The sequence below is a fragment of the Fundulus heteroclitus genome, chromosome 4 (genome assembly GCF_011125445.2).
Source record: "Fundulus heteroclitus isolate FHET01 chromosome 4, MU-UCD_Fhet_4.1, whole genome shotgun sequence".
Classification (NCBI taxonomy): Eukaryota; Metazoa; Chordata; class Actinopteri; order Cyprinodontiformes; family Fundulidae; genus Fundulus; species Fundulus heteroclitus.
The window spans coordinates 2,632,789-2,654,154 of NC_046364.1; the positions used below are offsets into that span (position 1 = coordinate 2,632,789).

Below are 21,366 nucleotides of genomic sequence, written 5' to 3' on the forward strand. Positions count from 1 at the left end.
TGCATTGTATTACATTGAAATGACTGTTATTTCAGCTTTTAACTTTTTGCTCTCTCTCTTTTTTCTTCATAGTAGGTACACCTGGTCTGGCGTTCTGTTAACTGTAACATCATCCAGAGAAGACGGCTCACCCGCTACTACCATCTAATGTAGAACAGATTACTGGATCAATGTGTGCTTCTGTGCTTGTTTGTCTCTCTTGTTGTGTCTCTGTTCTGTCTTCTGTAACCCCAGTCGGTCGAGGCAGATGACCGTTCATACTGAGCCCGGTTCTGCCGGAGGTTTTTCCTTCCCATTAATGTGTGGTTTTGCAAAAAGGGAATAAAAAAGTAAGTAATATTTGCTTAAAGTTAGTATATTTTTCCTTGATTTGAACAGCTAAATAAGACTATATGCCAATGGAATGAGAATTTCTTCTCCTAAAATAAGATAATTAGACATCCTGCACTTGAAATAAGATGATGGAGATGAATTGTTCTTATTTTAAGTGAAAAAAATCTTATTCCGTTGGCAAATAGTCTGATTTACCAACTCAAATCAATGAAAAATACACTAACTTGAAGAGGATTTTACCTACTTTGACTTCCCTTTTTGCAGTGTGCAGATGACTCTTCCTGTAGCTCTACGCTTCCCCAGGAGTGAATGCTGCTTGTCGGGACTTTGAAACAATCAACTGGTTCCATTATATAGGACATTTTTGACCAATCTGTATAATATGATTGATTTGCCTTTGTAAAGAATTGGCGCTATATAAATAAAATTTAATTGAATTGAATTAAAAGGTTCTCCACAGAGTCCAGAGAGGAGGATCACATCTCATCATGTTTAGAACTGGAACAAGTTTGTCAAAACGGACCAAATATGTATATACACACCGAAAAAAAAAAACACGGAAAAAGAAACTTCAGGTTATGTCTGCAGAGACGCAAAGATAGTAAACAGAAGATGTACCACTCTGGGGGAAAATAGCACTCCAGTTTCTGGACTTATAGGAACGTGTTTAAGTGAAATTTATATTTTTCTCCAATTCCAGATAAAATGATACGAATTTCAAGCATTTATTTGCAGAAAAATGACCAATATTGAAATGATTAAAAAATGTTTTCAGACCTCAAACACTTAGAAAACGAGTAGAGTGGGGTCTACTTCTGATTTCTGGAAGAGCTGTAAGTTTTTAAAAATCAGCATCGCTGTAGATGTTGGGAAACTGTGAAATGGGCTCAGAACTCAGGCTCAGCGGTCCAAAAGTTCTTCAGCTCATGTCAGACCCTGCAGATGAGAAGATCCTGGAGCTGAAACCTGGCTAAAGCAGCTGGGAGGACGGCGGTGACCCTGCAGCTTTTCTGGCTTCAGTGGTTAAATTATCTGCAGATAATATTCATCCAACAGAACCTGTTTGTCCTTCCTTCGCTCTTTATTTTGTTTTTACACATTAAAACCATGTTTGAGCTGCTTGCATTTGGCTCAGCAAGACCTTTCCCCCCCTTTTTTTAAACTTGTTATAAGTAAATGTTAAATTCTATCAACAGCAGCAGTTTTTAGAGTTTAAAATCTGTTTTATGACCATTTACCTGCTGTTTGTTTAGTAATTGTAATAATTCACCCATATTTTTCTTTAGAGTTCAGTTTTCTGGGAGGTTGAGGCGAGCGCCTCTCACCAAATGACCATTGTTTTGATTTTTTGTTCCCTTTAAGGATCTAGAAAGGAATCATTTCAGATTTTTTCCCTATAAACGGACACCTTCTCACATATCTGGATCTCTTTTTCTTCCACCTTTCCAAAAACCTGAATCCTTTTATTTCTGGTGGACATTTTCTTTGGTCTCCCAGCGTGTCAGAGCGACGCCTGCTGAGCAGTAAATTCTCCCAACATGCGTCCCAGAAACATCTGCTGAGGTTCTCCCATGGAAAAACATTGTTAAAACTACCATCGACTTCATATTCAGCGCGGAAACACAACAAACGTGGCATTTTAAGTGGAAAAAAGGCAGAGAAACCAACTCCAAACCAACATGGCGCTGGTTTCCCACTGAGGTTTAAAGCTCCACGACCCGCTGAAGGGAACCAGACGCTCAGTTCATCCAGGCGTAGGCGTACAGACCGTTCTTCCTCCACAGCTCGCAGCGCGTGGACGAGTAGTCCTTCTTCACGTCCAGGCTGTCTGACAGCAGAGCAGTGGCTGCTGGGTACTCAGGCCAGGCTGCCTCCATCTTTCCTGGAAGAGAAACAGCAATATGTCAGAGTCCAGGCAGCACAAAGAGCCGTCTGAGGTTCCGGGTTTCTGGAAATGTGTCCAAAGCAGGAAGTCCCTCTACCCGTTTTGGCAAAGTCGACCAGGTTTTGCGTGACGAGATCCTGGAAGCGCCGGTCCTTCTCTGACGGAGGTTCGGACAGGAAGAGGTCCAGTCCTCTGAAGAAAGCCAGAGCGTCCAGAGAGTGGAAGGAGAAGCGGCTGGGGAACGGCAGCAGGCCGTTGGTTGTGCTGACCGGTCCGGACGGCGTGTGCGTCACCACGTAGCGATAAACCGGACTGCTGAGCGCCGCTGGCAGGAAGACGGACGGAGAAGCTTAACTGAGGAGCAGCTCAAAGAACGAGAACATGTAAAAGTTATGGAGTCAGCTGATTAACTCCCTGCAGAGGTTTCCCTCAGTCTGGGTCATCAATAAAGAATCCGGCTCTTCAAAGGGTGTGGTCTCCACTATGAGCGTCATAAACGATTATTTTAGTAATCAATTATTCTGACGATTAATCAAGTAACCGATAAAACTGCAGATTTTTCACATAATTACTTAAGCATAATCATTTTATGAGCAATAGAAATAGATGGAAAAAGCTAGTTAGCAGATAATTCAGTGCGTAAAGGGACCTAAATGCAAGTAAAATTTTCTTGAAATGAATGTATTTGCACTTAATATGATCAGGTAAATAAGTTTGTCTGCCAATGGAATTAGTATTTTGACCCCTAAAATAGGATAATTAGATATACTGCCCTTGAAATAAGATGGAAATCAGTTGTTTCTATTTTAACAACTCAAAAAGGGAACCAAAAGTTTTTTAGTTTCCTTTTTGCAGTGTATGTCCGTTTCATTAAATATTTAAATAGATGAAAAAAGCTAAATAGCAAACAATTCAATAATTTTTTGAATAATAAAGATAAATCTGCACTAAAAAGGTTTTAGGATCAAAATGTTAAAAGCTCACAGTGCTTGTGCCTCTGTAGTGAAAATGCTCACAAACAAAGAAATGCATAAAGTTTCATTTGCATTCTAGATGTTTTTTTTAGATTAAAAAGCATAATTCTATTAATATAAAACAGAACATAGTGTGCTAAGTTAAACTCTTTTAGTTTTTTAGTCCACCAATAGACAAAATTAATTACACATTCATCAATACCTGTACGGTCCCACAGTGGGGAAAAACAGGTGGGCCTAGACACCAGACTTACACACATGATTAATTAATATCAAACAAAGATGAGATGTAGAGAAGAGAGTCTATGCATGTGCAAACAAGGGAATTCTTCTTCTTCTCCTCAGAGGAAAACACAGGAGAGAAACATGGCGGCGGTACGTGTGACATGGAGTCAAACTACGGAGGAGCAACTGGTAGAATTGCCACAGAAGCACGTTTAGCCTCATATTTAACAGAGAGCATCGACACGGCCGTCTTTTCTTCTTCTACTCTTTACGTTTAGCTTCCGGATAGACGAGTCCAAAAAACGCTTGAATAAAACGTACGGTGCATGCCCGGCATCAACAAGCCCCAGAGGTTCAAAGCCTCCATGAAAAACAAAACTGCAGCCGCGACAGACTGCCGTGTGCGGCGAGGCTAAACCCAGAAGCTAACCTGGTAACATGGAACTAAACCTGCAGCCTGAGCTTCCAGGCTGCTAGGACTGAGGAAACAAGAGGATGCTGGTTGTTTTTAACTTTTGTAAACCAGCCACACGGCAGCAAACGCACAGAAACAAAGGGAAGAGAAAAGCAGCGGCTTTGATCGCATCTTCACAGGTGTTCCAGAGACAGGTGAGCTTACCTGCAGCCCTCCAGGCCAGGTCGTTGTTGGGACAGGTGACTCTGATGTCAGACACCATGGTGGTGTAGGCCCTCTCCGGACAGCGGTCTCTGGTGGGACAGGGGGCCGAGGACGGGTACAGGTCCAGAGCGTCGCTGGAGAGGTTCTGACTGAAGGTCCGAAGCTTTTCTGAGGAAAGCAGGAGGACCAGAAACATCAGGCAGAACAGATCACATCCACTTTTAACCATTACCGTTAGAGCAGATGGCATATATATATATATATATATATATATATATATATATATATATATATATATATATATATATATATATATATATATATATATATATATACACTATTTAAAATGTAGTTCTGCTGAACAAGTAAAATACAACATAAAACACCTTTAAACATGATAAGATTAGTTGTCTGCTCCTTAAACTGATGAGATCAGATGTAAAACAAATAGGAGACGATATGTTCAGCTCCCATTACTACGGAAGAGGATTAGGGCCATTAAAAAAAATAAAATAAAATAGAAAAAGACATAATTTATTTATACAGCACAATTCAGTACAGAGACAATGCAAAGTGCTTTACATGATTAAAATATAGGAAAATAAAACAATAAAAGCAAGTAGGGATAGAATGTAGAAACAAAAATGAACATTAAAAACTGTAGAACAGTTTAACTAGAACAGTCAAAGGCAATTTTAAACAAATGTGTTTTTAATCTTGATTTAAAAGAACTCAGGCTTTTCGCACTTAACATAAAAAAATGTTAAGTGCAGAACATGTAAAAAGTCTATTCAATTCTGACTTTATTCTTAGAATTCTGAGAAAAAAGTCAGAATTGAATATGCTTTTAATGCCTTTTTTCTATTTTTTTTAATGGCCCTAATCCTCTTCTGTACTTTGCTGCCAGTGATACACAAAACTGAATTTATTAAATATTAACAGCAACTGACTGAAAGGGTCCAGGCCCCTCGATTATAAAACATCTGCAAAAATTTTGTGTTTTTTTTAATTTATATTAGTTTTCATCACTCCAGCTTATTTAACTTAAATTTTTTAGCTGGTTTAGAAATTATGCATACAAACGTTCACTGTTGTTTTATGGTAGATATTTCTACGGAGCTCAGGATTTAAAACAGCCGGCTGGACGGACGGATGGTTTGACTGACAAATGAATTAAAGATGTTTAGTCGGGAACATTTACAGTGCATAAAAGGAACTAAATGTCAGTAAAATCTTGAAATCACTTAATATGAGCAGGTAAATAAGATCATCTGACAGTCGAATTAGTATTTTGACCCATAAAATAAGATAATTAAATATACTGCACTTGAAATTAGATGATGGAGATGAGTCGTTTCTATTTTAACAACTCAAAAGGGGAACTAAAAGTCTTTTAGTGTAGATCTGTTTCATTAAATGAGACTAAATAAGAGAATTTAAGAACAACGCATCCGTTACCTGTTACAAACCAGCTGTAGTCCCCCCAGGTCCAGTCTGAGATGTTTGCAGCTGGAGGACTGAAGGAAAGAACAAAAAGAGGACAAACTAGAGTCCGACCTCAGAACCAGCGGACCCTGAAGAACCAGAACCAGGTAAGCTCCCACCTGAAGTCGGCCTCCTGCTCTGTCGACCCCACCACAAACGGCACGTCGCTGAAGTTTCCCTTTTTCTCCCAAACATCAAAAGGCGGAGCTTCCAGGACATATCCGTCCACCACAGCGACTGGCCCGCAGAAACGGCCCCTGGTGGGGAGGTCGGTTAAATCGCTCGCTGCCCAGGACGGGTATTCCTCCCAGGGGATGGCCTGGGACACAGACACAAATCCCACCAGAATAAAGCATGCCACACCGTCCCATACGCTGCTTTCACTACGAAATCTGCTGCAAAGAGACCCCGCCCACTTTCAGTTCTGGGACTTTATCCATCAGCACAGAATAACGTGGACCTGGGATGTGAAACAATCCCAAATGTTTAGGTTGGGCTTTTAACGACTAATGATACTAACGCGTCCTTAACACCGGACCAAGACTGAAAAACAGCATCAACACTCTTCTGTGGAGCTTCTGCAGGGTGCCGGTGCATTGAGGACACAGTTCATCCTCCATGTGGCACGATGGAGCCCAAATGATGGTTTCTTGTGACTGCAGCCACCAAGACAGGCCTGCAGGGGGCAGCGTCAGCTTAAACCATCAAGACAGACGGTGCCCATGGGTGGATGCATGTGTACAAAAAACTGAAACTGCTGGTGGAGGTGCAGAAACCTCCCATTTACAGTCATATTCAATTAATTAGAACGTTATTGATAAGTTTGTTTATTTCAGTAACTTAATTCAGTAATGGAACCAAACAGATGATGGTTTAAAGCCGTTTGTTTCCTGATAATTATGATTCCCCCCACCCCCAAACCTACAGCTAATCAAAACGCAGCATTTAAGATTAGAATATTGAATTAGACCAATAAAAAAAGCTAAATGTTTCATGCAGAAATGTGGGCTTCAAAAGTATGTTTAATATAAGCTTTTTTTAAGTTTTTTTTTCCTTTTATTAAAAGGTGCTTTTAATTACTTAAAAATGCATTTCTAATTTACTGAATATGACTGTATAGAAGAAAAAGTACATTCATTATAAAAGGAAAGATAGTGAATGTACCAGTTATGTGTTAGGATGGTCAATAAAGCAGCAGGAAAAAAAACAACAAGCCAAATCCTAACAGCACATTTTTTATGCAATCTTCTTGCTGAAATGAGATTTTCCAAGTTTGCTAAGTTCTAGGTGGGTTCCAACGCTCTCCAAGGTCCTACAGACCACTTTTGGTCGTATTTTCTGCAGCATTAATAATTTTAGGCTTAAAGTTTTCCTTATTTCAAATTATCAGAGAGCATGGGATTAATTTCCGCTGTTATGCTGATGACACTCAGCCATATTTAATCAATAAATCCTGATGAATCCAACCAAGTACTTCCACTACAGGCATGTCTTGATGACATCAAACCTGGATCATGTTCACTTCAACAGAAAATCTATAGAAAACTTCCACATTCAAATTATCACGAACCAATTCATAAAGTCGAAAATTGAAAATATTTGGGAGTAGTTTTGGATTCAAACCCAGAATTTGATGCCCAGATAAATAAAATAAATCCCATCAGGACTAGTTTAAATTGTTTTTCGCCTACTGTTCTGCAATTTACTTTGTTATTTCAACTTTTTGTTCTTTCTTCTCTTCATAGAAGGTACACCTGGTCTGGCGTTCTGCTAGCTGTGACATCATCCAGGGGAGGCAGATCATCCTCTATTACCATCTAGCATAGAAAGTACTCCTGGGTCAATGTGAGCTTCTGAGCTTTCTGTGTCTCTGCTCTGTCTTCTCTACCATAGAAAGTACTCCTGGGTCAATGTGAGCTTCTGTGCTTTCTGGGTCTCTGCTCTGTCTTCTCTAACATAGAAAGTACTCCTGGGTCAATGTGAGCTTCTGTGCTTTCTGTGTCTCTGCTCTGTCTTCTCTAACATAGAAAGTACTCCTGGGTCAATGTGAGCTTCTGTGCTTTCTGTGTCTCTGCTCTGTCTTCTCTAAGCCCCAGTGGGTGGAGGCAGATGTTCACACTGAGCCTGGTTCTGGTTCTGCTGGAGGTTCTCCTCCCTGTTAAAGGGGAGTTTTCCTCTCCACTGTCGCTTCATGCATGCTCAGTATGAGGGATTGCTGCAAAGCCATCAACAATGCAGACGACTGTCCACTGTGGCTCTACGCTCTTTCAGGAGGAGTGAATGCTGCTTGGAGAGACTTGATGCAACCTGCTGGGTTTCCTTAGAGAGGAAACTTTCTCACCAACCTGGAGGATCTGATGGAAGCTGACTTTGGAAAGAGCCTTGAGATGACACTATATAAATAAATTGAAAGTTTTCTTCGTTTTAAATATATGCATATTGTGGTAAATTCCTGTTTAACAACCATATATATTGGGAATATTTTGTACAAATCCAATTCCCCTTTGATCATCAATCAGTTGCTATAATGAATTAAAAAAGAACAAACCTGCCCTTTAACACATTAAACCTGAGTAAAAATAATAATAAAATGGAAAGTGTGCCCCCCCCCCAGAGTGGCAGCATTAAACATTTTAAAAACTTAATAAGAGAAAGATGCAGCACTTCTCAATAATGAATGCAATGAAATGATGATGAGAGATGAACTTTCTCAAGTCATCCAGAGGTCGTAGGAAAATAAGCTGAGGCTCTTCAGAAATGCTCACTTCCCATCACAGGATATTCCATTTAGGAAACCTTAATGGACTTTCAGAGTGACAGAACATGTGTGTTTAAGCGCGGCTGTAAATTTCACTTTGCATTTATTAAGCGGCGCTCAGGTCCGCGCAGACCTGGATCTGACATTTATAATCCATAAAAATGAAAAAGCATTTTTACATTTCGGCAAATGTCTTCAGCGGAGTGGAAAGAGAAGCTCTTTATTCAAACCCTTGAATATTACAAATGAAATTAAAGAGAATATTTTTTTTTTTAATTACTGTAACACCTTCTGTTCTTTGACAGGAAATGAATCGTGGACTCAGACTTGTCTCGATGATCCGTGTCCTACCTGCAGGACGCGTCTCATGGAGAGGCCTCGCAGGCAGGCCGCGTCTCTGCAGCCCGTCTTGTTCAGGAACACCAGGTTGTCTGATTCGGCCTCTTCCAGCGTCGTGTTGAATACGTACGAGCCACTCATGTCCACGGCGGCGTGAAACAGACCTTTGGCCAGCGGGGACGTCATTAAGGTCCACACCGAAGTCCCACCTTCATCAGTCAGAGAAAACACAGGAGGCGCCGGTTTATCGCCCTGAAACACACATTCTGCACCCCGTAAACGCTTTACATTTTATATCTGATGAGGAAAAGCAGATTTAAGCCTTTTAAACTAGTCTAGTAGGCTGCAAAAAGGGAACTGTCCTTGATTCAAGCAGGTAAATAAGATTATCGGCCAATGGAAGGAGTATTTTCACCCCTAAAATAAGATAAATACATATGCTGCACATGAAATAAGATGATGAGTTGTTCCTATTTTAGGTGCTAAATTCTTATTCAACTGGCAGATAATATTGTTTACCTGCTCAAATCAAGGGAAATTAAACTAATTTTTAATAACATTTTACTCACTTTTAGTTCCGGTTTTGCAGTAATCCAAATTATGGTTGGTAAACTAAAGAGCTGCCAAAGAAAATCCCCACAGAAAGGTTCTGTGGATCATTTATTGCACGTCTCAATCAGCACCTCTACAAAATCAGGGTTTTGTGGCAGTTTTCTGCTCTGGAACATACATGTGAACGGCAGCACAATGTATCAGCTGTGTAGAAAGGTAATAAAAGTTTGTTATTTAGTCGATTTGTGCATTATGAGGCAGATGCATCACTGCAAAAAGGGAACTAAAAGTAAGTAAAGCTTTCTTAAAATTAGCATATTTTCACTTGATTTGAGCAGCTAAATAAGACTATTTGCCAATGGAATGAGTAATTTTACCCCTAAGATAAGATAATTAGACATCCTGGACTTAAAATAAGATGATGGAGATGAAATTTTCTTATTTTAAGTGTAAAACTCTTATTCCATTGGCAAATAGTCTTATTTAGCTGCTCAAATCAGGGAAAAAGACACTAATTTCAAAACATTTTTACTTACTTTTAGTTCCATTTTTGCAGTGTGGTAGTTCATGAGGGAAATAAACCGTTTAAGTGACAAAGCTGCTATAAAAAGTAAAAGATTCCATTTAAATCTGGTTCTTTACGTTAGCAGCTCTGCAGAATGGATCACGTGTAGCTTTTAGGAGCCTTTTTGGTCTCGTATCGGCCACAGACTCTAAATAAAAACTCTAATCAACCCAGGAGAACCTTTGATCCGATCCACTTTAAACAAGCAGAGGCCGTCTGGCTGACGGGGAGAAAAATATAAAGAAATGTGGACAAAACCAGGTGGAGAACACATTTAAAATTCAGTATGTTCTTTTATTTAACAACATAACTTCCAATCTGATTACCCTTAAGCTAAATAGGAACCATTATCCCATTTCTTGTGCGCCAAACCACAGACATCATACACGTAGACGCGTCGTTGGGCGCAGGTTCGCACGTCAACGCCATATTGTATGTGGCAGAAAATTATATGTGGCAGAAAATTATATATATATCAATTTGTTAAATCTAAACATTGTGGTCTTCATTATTTCATAAAACCGTGTCACATGTGAACCTTTAGGAACAGACTTTTTGGGTGAGTAGTAAAGAGGTAAAATTAATAATATGAGAAAAAGTCCTAGGTCAGTAAAGTAAAAAAAAAAAAAAAAACATAAAAGTGATAATGTTATAAGAAAAACGTCATATTATGAGAATTAAGAGGGAACATTTCCAGAATAGTCACAGTTTGCAGAATTATTTCACTCCTGGAGTAATAGGGCCAGGTTAGATTATTTTAAATATTTTTATTCTTTAGGAGAATAAATTCAGGAGAATGAAGCTAAAGGGATACGAAAATAAACTTGTAATATTACAAAAACAAAAATACTACGAATACAAAGTATATTCAGAGATTAAAGTCACACTGATTCTGTTTAAGTGACTGAGTAACTGCAGATTTGCCACATTAAAGATGGCGGACGCTCTGACGCATCGCAGCATAGGCAGAACCCGTCCAATGACGCGTCTACGTATATAATGTCTTATGCCCCAAACCTTCTATTCTTAATTTTTATTTGGGTCAGGAAGCTTTTAATAATAATAATAATAATAATAATAATAATAATAATAATAATAATAAGGGTTGCACTTCATCTGAATTCACTGCGTTCCACCTCACAGTGACGCGTTTTATGTCCCGTTCATCGTCAGCGCCTTCATACCTGAACTCTGTCCGAATATCGTGACTTTTCCAGGATCTCCTCCAAACCGGCGGATGTTCCTCTGGACCCACTTCAGCGCTGCGACCTGGTCCAGGAAACCGTAGTTCCCTGTGGGGTGGGGGGGGGGAGGGGAGAGGCATGGATTACTCTGAGGACCCGTCTGGATGTGAATTTGTTTCCAGTGGCCTCGTTTCCAGCGTCAGGAAGAGAAGCAGACCGCCGGGCGAGCTAGATTCAGCCGGGGGAGAGGAGAAATGGGCCGGGGAGTCAGAATTAGAAAGGAGCGCGTGGGAGAGGGAGCTGATGGAGGAGGAGAGCGACTGGAGTGGCACGCATCATCAGCATCATTATGGCGTCATTTACCAGGTCACTTCCCATCAAGGTCACGGCGTGCGAGCTCGGCTTATGTAACAGAAGTTTCCCCGCCGACATTAGCCGGGAAATGAGCTCCATTTATCCACATCGCATTAACCTTCATTAGGCATTCAGATGTTAATGGAGGTGTGTTTTCAGGCTGCAGGAACACAATGTAAACAACATAAATATTAAAAAGGTCTCCTCCAGAGGTAAAGAGCTGGTGACAAAAAGGCCACCGCAGCCATTAGAAGTTCTTTAATACAGCCGCAGTCTAAAACAGCTAAACACCAGTAAACTGCTTTACTTCTTGGACTTCACTGAGAACAAATGTTTATTCTCATTCTGTGGCCTTTATTTGCAACACTGGCGCCATAAGACAGCAAAACGAACCAGAAAACTACATTTAACCAACATGTGAGCTAAAACATGTCCACTCGGTCCTGGAGCGCCAAATCTATGGACCACAGGGAACGATGAGCTGATGAGACCAACGTACATAATTAAATTAATATACTGTAATATTCAATAAATTAGAATATTATCAACTTGCTTCAGTAACACAATTAGATCAATTACTCACAGACTGATGTTTTAAAGCCCGTATTTCTCTTAATAATGATGCTTTTTTGCTTACGCATAATAAAAACCTGACATTTAAGATTAGAATATCACATCAAACTGATGAAAAAAACATTTTAATACAGAAATGTGGGCTTAATTAAATGTTTAATACACGCTTACTTGCATTTAAAAACAAAATTAGTTTTAAACATGGGAATCCATATTCTGATTTAACTTTACATGTAGAAAAAACAACAATCAAAATAGTTTTCATTACCTTCACTGCAAAAAAGGAACTAGAAATAAGTAAATGTTCTTAAAATGAGTGTATTTGTCCTTGATTTGAGCAGGTAAATAAGATGATTTGCCAATAGAATAAGATTTTTGCACCTAAAATAGGAACAATTTATCTCTATCATCTTATTTCAAGTGCAGGATGTCTAATTATCTTATTTTAGGGATCAAAATACTCACTCCATTGGCAGATAATCTTATTTACCTGCTCAAATCAAGGATAAATACACTAACTTTAAGAACATTTTATTTATTTTTAGATCCGTTTTTGCAGTGTTCCTGCCTTGAGCGATTATTATTTATTCTACAAACACAGAGGTTAAATTTACTGGAGACAAAGTGATAACAGAGTCGAGCTTTAAAACTGTCATCACCACAAGCTTCCATTCAGGGAAAATGTAAATGAGATTTAAATGTTAATCCTATTTAAAATGTATACAATTAGGTTTAACAAGGTTGTAAATGTGAGGGTAAAGTAAAATCTTTGTTCACTTCAACCTTCCTGTTATCTGCTCAAGGTCTCGCTCTCACCCTCTGGCTGCCTGGATAAACTGCTGATGCGTCGCTACACAGTATCAACATCTCTCTGCTTCTCTCAGTCAAAGCTTCCACACTGAACAGCGCCACCTTGTGGAGCTTTTCCTGACCAGTCTGCCAGCGGTTAAGCTGAAAACTCGTTTCGTTTATTTATTATCTCTGTGCATCTCTAGCAATGATGTGTGTTGTGTTTGAAGAAAAACCAAAGCTTAGCAGCACAAACACCTCAGAGCAGCTGTGAAGCACGGCGGAGGAAGGCTGGTGGTCTGGGCTCATCCTGCAGAAAAGGAGTTATTGGGTGTGTGCTGAGTTGTGCTGTGATCTAACCCAGGATACAGATCCATGAACGAGACCAGCAGATGCACATTTCAACCAGTTATATACAGTAGCCACATTATGTGCTTATAAAATGGACCAAAAACCGTTTGATCATGATAAAATAAGGTTATATACACCAAGCCTCCATCCCAACAGTGTTTTATGGTCCTTCTTTAAGCTAAATAGACACCCAGCACCAGGCATGATGACCAGATATAAACAGACATGGCGCCATCTAGTGGCAGTATCGCAGAACTATCATAATGCCAGTTTTCTTAATTAATAAATCATTATTAAATAATGTCAGACTGAACCCGACCCACTGCAATGTCTCACAGTAAAGCAGCAGCTCGCCGTGATTGACGACCAATGTTATTAATTAAATAAACCGATCTACAGCAACTTTAAGAGCCTCATATCAGAACATTTACTCACTTTAATCAACTCTGGGTCACATCTGAGCCTCGGCAGGTTTAGTGTCCACTTCAGTGAACACCAACGTTCAGACTGTATTCCCAGAGACATTCCAGTCTCTTCCTCTTGGAATCTTATATTTATGGGGGTTTTTTTTCCACTGGATCTTGGACTTTCCTTCATTGTTTTGCTGGGAGATGCTAATAGCCGTTAGCCGCTTCCTTGTTTTATCCCCTGCTGTGCATGCGCAGTACGTACCTCGGTTAATATCGTAAATAAACACGACAGGCTTTATTTACTAACAAACTGAGCGTGATAATCTTTCATAAAAACTTTGTATGCAACCAGTGTGAGCTGCTGAAATATAAATTAAAAAAAGTTATATAACGTGGCTATGGACCTTTAAGATTAAAGAGTTGTTTGTTTGCCAAGACTTTGGAAAACATTTATTTTAAATGAAACTGTGGAAAAGCCGACGAACCTGACGTGTTTCTCGGAGAACCTTTTCTCAGCGCCTTCAGAGCCAGGAAGCCGAAAGCGTTGAGTCTGTAGTTGAAGCTGACGTAAACCACCCGGGTGTCGGCGGCCAGCTCCTCTGTGGGCGAGTACCCCGGCTCCCCCCCACTGAGCATGTGCAGGTAGCCTCCGTGGATCCAGACCATGACGGGCAGCTTGGCGTCGGGCTGCAGCGTGGGCGTCCACACGTTGACGAAGAGGCAGTCCTCCTGGCCCATCACCTTCCCCGCGCTCGACAGCGGCCGCACCTGCGGGCACACGCTGCCGAAGCGGGTGGCGTCCGACACGCCCCGCCCACACACCGGGTCGGACGGAGGCGCCCAGCGCAGGTTACCGACGGGCGGAGCGGCGTAGGGAATGCCCTTAAAGGAGTAGGCTCCGTTTTTCTGCAAAATGAAAGCAGAGGTTCTTTAATCCAGCAGAATAAAATAATATTATCAAACGTTAATTTTTTATATTACAGGATTCCCTTCCTGTTTTTAGAAAGTGTCTGCACTAAGTTTTCCTCGCATTCAGTGCTCTACGGCGTTTTAGAGAGGAGTGCTGTGAACGCACGGTGCTAAGGGGTGGATGAATCCTTAATTATTCTAACTTTTATACTTTTTAAAATATTTGTACTTTTTGTGCTTTTTTTTTGCTCCCATTGAAATGAATGCAAATTCCTTCAAATTCTTAAAATTTTTCGTATTCCTTCAAATGTTTCACGTTTGCTACAACAAACTTTATCTATGGAGTCGGATCTTTAACATCTACCCAGCAGACAGCAGAGCGCTGGGAATTTTATGAGCTTCTCTTATTTGATCTTCTGTTCACTCCCCCCCCAGGTTCTCTATGTCCGGGAACTGAGGCAATCCTGGAAGAAGTTTTTTTTTTTTTTTTTTTTTTGCCTGCTGCACTGGTTTTTCCACAGATTTTGGATTTTATGCTGCTAGAGACCCAATGACAACCAGTGTTTGGTTCTTTTAGCAGATATCAAGGTTTTTAATCTAAATATCCTGTTTTTTTCTTAGTTATTGATGCCATGCACGCCAACAAGGACAAACAGGCCCGCAGCACCACACATCCTCCACTGTACCTAAAGAAACGGGAATGAGGGGCTGCCCCAGGTCTTCCTCTTTTCTTCCACTTTGTTGAGTGTTTGATGCTGAAAAGCTCAATCTAAGGTTAAAGACCCAGAAAGGTTTAACCAAACTCCACATGGGACAGAAAAAGGTTGGTAAGTAGACGTGTCTGATGGTCGTTGTGAAGACCTGCCGACCTCAGACTGTCCCTCTTTGCTGCTTCAGACGCGTTCTCCTGTCCATCCTCCGCCCCGCGTCAGCTGGAGGTTAAACCTGGGCTCCAGTCTCACTCGTCACGGCTCCAGTTTTATCCAAACCGTTTAATTAGTACTCCAACTGCACAAGTTTTAAGACGTTTTCTCCTGACTTATGAAGAGCAAAGAACTGCTGCCTTACTTTCATGCTATGTTTTGTTGTCTTTCCCATTTTGAACAGCGTAATACTGCAAGTCATGGATTTTTTTTGTCACACTTTTTATTTCCTGTCAGTATTTTCACTACAGATTTATCAAAGCTCACTTCTAAAAAAAAAAAAAGAAAACCGTTTAAAAAGTCCAATTTGATTACAGATTTTTTCAACAGCTGCTGTGGAGAAAAGGACCCTCGTCAGGTTAATATTCAATGTTATTTATATAGTGCCAATTCATGAAACACGTCATCTCAAGGCACTTTCCAAAGTCAAATTCAATCAGATTATACAGATTGGTAAAAAAAAGTCCTATCTAAGGAAACCCAGTAGATTGCATCGAGTAATAATTAGACCCAAACGTAAAGCTGCAGTGACTAACTGAGGCAAACACTAGGAGAACAAGTGCAGATCTTTATTATTCACTGCTAAGGAGCAAGAAGCTCCGCTGGAAAGTCCTAAAAGAGAAGTGAAACTGGGCTTTGAGACGAAAAATGAGAAACTCAGAAATTTGTGCCGACGTCAGCAGCCAACGTTTGCTGCTATTTTCTCCTGGTAGATGAGATCTGCACTTTGGACGTTTTAATATAACGTGCGTTTCATTAGCCGGCTCACAGCAGGGATCTTTCTGGATGGAGTTTTCCCAAATAACAAACAAAAAGCTTCCTTCCACACGTTGTTCATTTAAATGATCCGTCGGCCTGTTGAGTCCAAACTCACGTGTTTTCCTCTGAACTCGCCGCAGTCCGTCGCCACCTGGGGGCGTCCGGGCGGCAGCGTCTGGGCCATGTAGCCCAGGTAGACGGCGAGAGCGAGCAGGGCGAGCACGCCGAGGCAGATGAGGAAGATGCAGCGTTTGGAGAGCACCAGGAAGGGGCTGATGTAGTGCCGGTGCCGGGCGTACTGCACCTCCACCTCACCGTCCTCCTGCACCAGGTAGCGGTACTCGGTCCTCTCTGGAACCTCAAATGCATCCTCCTCCATCTTTGCTCTGCAGGAAGAGATGGAAACGCTACGGATGAGGCAACCATGCACATGTGAGAGCAGGTTGATGCAGAGACCCAAGAGACAAAAATGTCCGGCTAATGTTATCAAGGCTCTGAGAAATTTAGAGTTTTCCTGACTATTATATTTCCCCATCATGCCATAACAACAGCTTAAAACTTCTTTTTAATCCTAGGAAGCCAATTTTATTTATAAAGCACTTTAAAAAACAGGGAGCAGTGAACAAAGTGATGAACATGTTTAAAAAAAAAACAACACTAAAAAAAAAGTATTATCAAAACTATAAAAAAGGAAAAACTTTTTCAGAATATAACATCAAAATACTGAGAACCATTCATTCAGCGCAATCTAAATAAGTAGATACTGGCAATGTTTCATCTGCAAAAATGTTTTTGTTTTTTTTTGTTTTGCTAAATTTAACATTCGAAATAAACGGTGAACAGAAAAATAAATTACGTCGGGAGAAAATGACAAAGTAGAGCCTATAATTCAGAACACATTTCCTGCCTCCTGGACTGGACTTAATGCTCCACCTGGGGTCAAAATTAGGACTCCTCCACTGACAGAGCTCAGCTTTCTAAATTAATGTAACAACGTGAAATGTAGAATAAAATATCAATATAAAATATTAGAGATGAAAACCTGACACTTAACAGATTTAGGGCCTTTTGACCTTTTGGCCCCATAGTGACCAAGACTATAAAGCAGGAGGTCGGTGGATAAAACACTGAGGACTACAGGAACTGTTGCTCCATCCCAGGGTTCTGCAGCCTCTGGCTCTTTGGACCTTCCACAGTGGCTCTTAATAACTTTGGCTACAAATTATATATTTTTATTATGGTATAGGGCTGGGCGATAAATCGATTTAATCGATTAATTCAAATTTACAAGATTTCATTTTTGGAAGATCAGGATTTTATTTTGCCAATACACTCATTGGGTTTCCATGAAGAGAACAGCATGTGATGCTGAATATATGTTTAGGCAAAATTATTGTCAAAATATTGTTAAGTAGAAACTTTTTTTTAACCATAATACGAGGTACTTAATTTACTTATTTACTTTTTTTTTTTACTTAGTTTGATGTTCACAAGTGCAGTGAAGCCTGTTCTTAGCTCAATGTGTAATACCACTAGCAGCAAATGATTTGTTATATTTTCATTGTTTATAATGGCACGGCTGCCATCTTGTTTTACAAGCATGTTTTTAGTTGCACTTTTAATTCAGGTCAACTCCCTGACGAAAAGCTTGACATACAAGCAAGGTTTTAAAATAATTTCTTTAATTTCTTTTTATGAACCAAAAAAAAAAAAATCGATTAATCGGATTTGGTATGATAAAATCGGAGATTTGTTTTTTAATCCATAATCGCCCAGCCCTATTATGGTATATAAATGTAATAAAGATAATAAATGCAGTTTTTGGGTGTTTTTTTTTTTTCTTGGAATAATTGCTTTTAATTTTCACAACGGAGTGATGCTAAAAGTGCCAGTAATATTTAATGTTAAATCAACATTTTTTCATTATGTTGGAAACTATGATTTTTTTTTTTTTTTACATCATTATCCACAAATATCAACATCCCATCCATCCTCTTTTTTAACCTCAAAATAGACATAAAGGGCGTTTCTTTAACGTTGACAACATATTTCCTACAGTACATCTTTATCAAAAATTATAACTTGTCTTTTTTCAAAAGGCCAGGCAACATTTGGGGCTCTGAACGAGTTTAATTAAAGTGGACTGAAGGTAAAATGGCTCTTTAGACTGTAAACATTGCAGGCCCCTGGTCCAGCCCCATTAAAAGACTACAACAATGTCTGCCTGCTTGGAAGGAGAGCAAATAGGAATAAGGGCTGATTTAAAACTTCTCCACAGGGCTGTACTATCCTAGATTTTGGTTTCACTTTGATTTTTGCAGCTGATGTTTAAATTTGCCAGGAAATGATTAGTACCAAGCAAAAACTTTTAGATAAATTAGTCAAAGTTTAACCTCAAGTGTTTGCATTAAGTCACTGAATAAATACCTGCATAAATAAGCGTTCAGGAAACACACACACACACACACACACACACACACACACACACACACACACACACACACACACACACACACACACAAACACACAATGCGTGGAAACAATCAGCGGACATGCATGGAGGAGGAGAAAACATGTCCAGCCAGTAAACCAGTAAGATAAAGCCAGTATAATACACACTAATGCGCGTTTTTACTCTAACAAACGCAGCAAATTATGTGCATTAAACGTTATTCCGGACTTTATTTTAAAAAAATGTGATTAATTTCAGCGGATCCGAACTTTAAGCAACGCTAAACAACAACCAAACAGAAGATTTAAGGGGAGAAAAACTGACAGGAGAGCAGAGAACCGCCCCGTAAACACTTTTGACAGTTAACATAAACATATTTATCGAGTATTAATCGGTTTCCTGCCGCTCCCACAAGCTCACATTCCTACAGAATCCCACTTTAACACCTTAGTAAATGCGAGAAAACATAAAAAGTTACGTTTATTAACTTACCATGTCCTAAAATCTCCCAAAGCTTTAAAAAGTTTCGCTCTCAAAACCTGAAGTTGACGCATATAGTATAGTTTCGAACTGTCTTGAGTGCGCATGCTCGTTACGCTTCCCTTATAAGGGCCCTTAAAGGGACAGTACCGCAAAGATGGCCGTCGGAATGAGAGGGACAGCCATAGACATAGACAGCTATTATAAGAGTAGACGCGTCATTGGGCGGGTTCTGCCTATGCTGCGATGCGTCAGAGCGTCCGCAATCTTAAATGTGGCAAATCTGCAGTTACTCAGTCACTTAAACAGTATCAGAGGGATTTTAATCTCTGAATATACTTTGTATTCGTAGTATTTTTTTTTAATATTACAAGTTTATTTTTGTATCCCTTTAGCTCCATTCTCCTGAATGTATTCTCCTAAAGAATAAAAATATTTAAAATAATCTAACCTGGTCCTATTACTCCAGGAGTGAAATAATTCTGCAAACTGTGATTATTCTGGAAATGTTCCCCCTTAATTCTCATAATATGATGTTTTTATCATAACATTATCACTTTTGTCTTTGTTTGTTTATTTTCACTTTATTGACCCAGGACTTTTTTTCCTCATATTATTAATTTTACCTCTTTAATACTCACCCAAAAAGTCTGTTCCTAAAGGTTCACATGTGACACGGTTTTATGAAATAATGAAGACCACAATGTTTACATTTAACAAATTGATCCTTATATTCATAACACATACACACACAAATATATATATATATATATATATATATATATATATATATATATATATATATATATATATATATATATATATATATATATGTATGTGTGTGTGTGTGTGTGTGTGTGTGTGTGTGTGTGTGCAGCACAGGAATGAGGCATCTTCTCTGATCCACATTCACAATAACAGAACTCAACTTTTTTCTGCCACATACAATATGGCGGTGACGTTGACGTGCGAACCTGCGCACTATGACGCGTCTACGTATATATGTCTGTGGGGACAGCTATCAGACAGCTGAGAGTTTTTTAAAACAAACATATTTCAATGGAAAATTTATAGTAAATTACTACTTTATGATATTAAAAATAATTACCTCTTATTAGAAAATGTTACAAGAAAATATAAGATATCTGAAGGCACTGTTAATTACTTTTAAAGTGAGGTTTTTTTGAAAGGTTACAAGCAGTTAGTATCTTACATACAACAGAGAACACCTTTACCGTCTTTATTTTAATATGAATATGTTTTAGTTGTTCCTGGGCTGTAATGTCAAAGTGGTTTATACAAAAGTTACTTGTTTAACTTTTAAACCTTAGCCAGAGTGACGTGGAATGACAACGGAACACGTAAAATTAAAATTGCTTTACTTTTTATCCATCTATCTATCTTTACATTGTCTGTACCCGGTTATCTGTGCGGGGTCGCGCCTGGTGCATATCTCCAGCAGTGACTGGGTGAGAGGCAGGGTCCTCCCTGTCCCTGCTCAGGTCTCCAGTCAATGACAGGGCAACATAGAGACACACAGGACAAACAACCATGCACATAAGGACAGTTTAGAGATGCTAATTAACCCAATAGTCACGTCTTTATACTGTGGGAAGATGCCGGCGTGCACTTGCACAGGGAGAATATTAAATTCAATTCAATTTTATTTATATAGCGCCAATTCATGACACATATCATCTCAAGGCTCTTTAAAAAGTCAAATTCGATGAAACCCTCCACACAGATTGGTCAAAAAGTTTCCTGTCTAAGGAAAACCAGCAGAACCTGTCCAGCAGTGGAACTGCAGTAGATTTACTGGTCAAACTGTGAATTTTCATGCACTAACTACGGATTCTCTGAAACATGGATCTGGTTTGTGAAACTTTTTAATGGTGAAAATCAACAAGCGAACAAAATAAACGGCTGCCGTGTGGGGAAGGAGGAGGTCACCCTCTGCTACCGCTACTGATGATGAGCGATGAAGCTGACTTCTCAGGTTCTGAATGTTGTCTTCCTCACATCATGAGGATCAGCTGCTTCCCTGATGCGTTTCCAGATCTGCTTTAATCCCTGCGAGGAACAGCCTCACGTCGGCGCTCTGTCAGTGATTTAACAGCCAGGAAGCAGCATCTTCACTCCGCCGATGGATGGATGGATGGAGGCAGGCATGTAACCGCACAGTTAACACAAAACACATTATGGTAAAATCCATTCGGATCGACGCTGCGGACTGGCTGCGTCGTCCTGTTTGAACGTCCTTTGACTGGAGGAATTGATGAGAGTCCTGGAGCGTACGGCTGCTTTTTGCCCCCTCAGCTGCTCCCAGCATTGATTCCCAGCGAGCCCAAATCAAACCGTCATCCCAGGGAGAATAGCTGAAAGCAGGGGTAACGAGGTCCAGTCCTGCAGCTTTTAGAGGCCTCCCTGCTCCAAAACACCTGGATGAA

General features: G+C 39.9%; 1 protein-coding gene across 1 annotated transcript; it reads right to left on the reverse strand.

Moving 5' to 3' along the window:
- Positions 1 to 711: 711 nt before the first annotated feature.
- On the reverse strand, positions 712 to 19,022 carry si:ch211-71n6.4 (para-nitrobenzyl esterase). The gene is made up of 10 exons (XM_036135859.1): positions 18,932 to 19,022; positions 16,103 to 16,373; positions 13,882 to 14,302; positions 10,920 to 11,027; positions 8,631 to 8,827; positions 5,641 to 5,840; positions 5,495 to 5,553; positions 4,037 to 4,204; positions 2,316 to 2,543; positions 712 to 2,215 (listed from the first exon to the last, which is right to left on the reverse strand). The coding sequence occupies exons 2-10, from the start codon at positions 16,364 to 16,366 to the stop codon at positions 2,073 to 2,075; spliced, it is 1,788 nt and encodes a 595-aa protein (XP_035991752.1). The 5' UTR covers positions 16,367 to 16,373; positions 18,932 to 19,022; the 3' UTR covers positions 712 to 2,072.
- Positions 19,023 to 21,366: the final 2,344 nt, after the last annotated feature.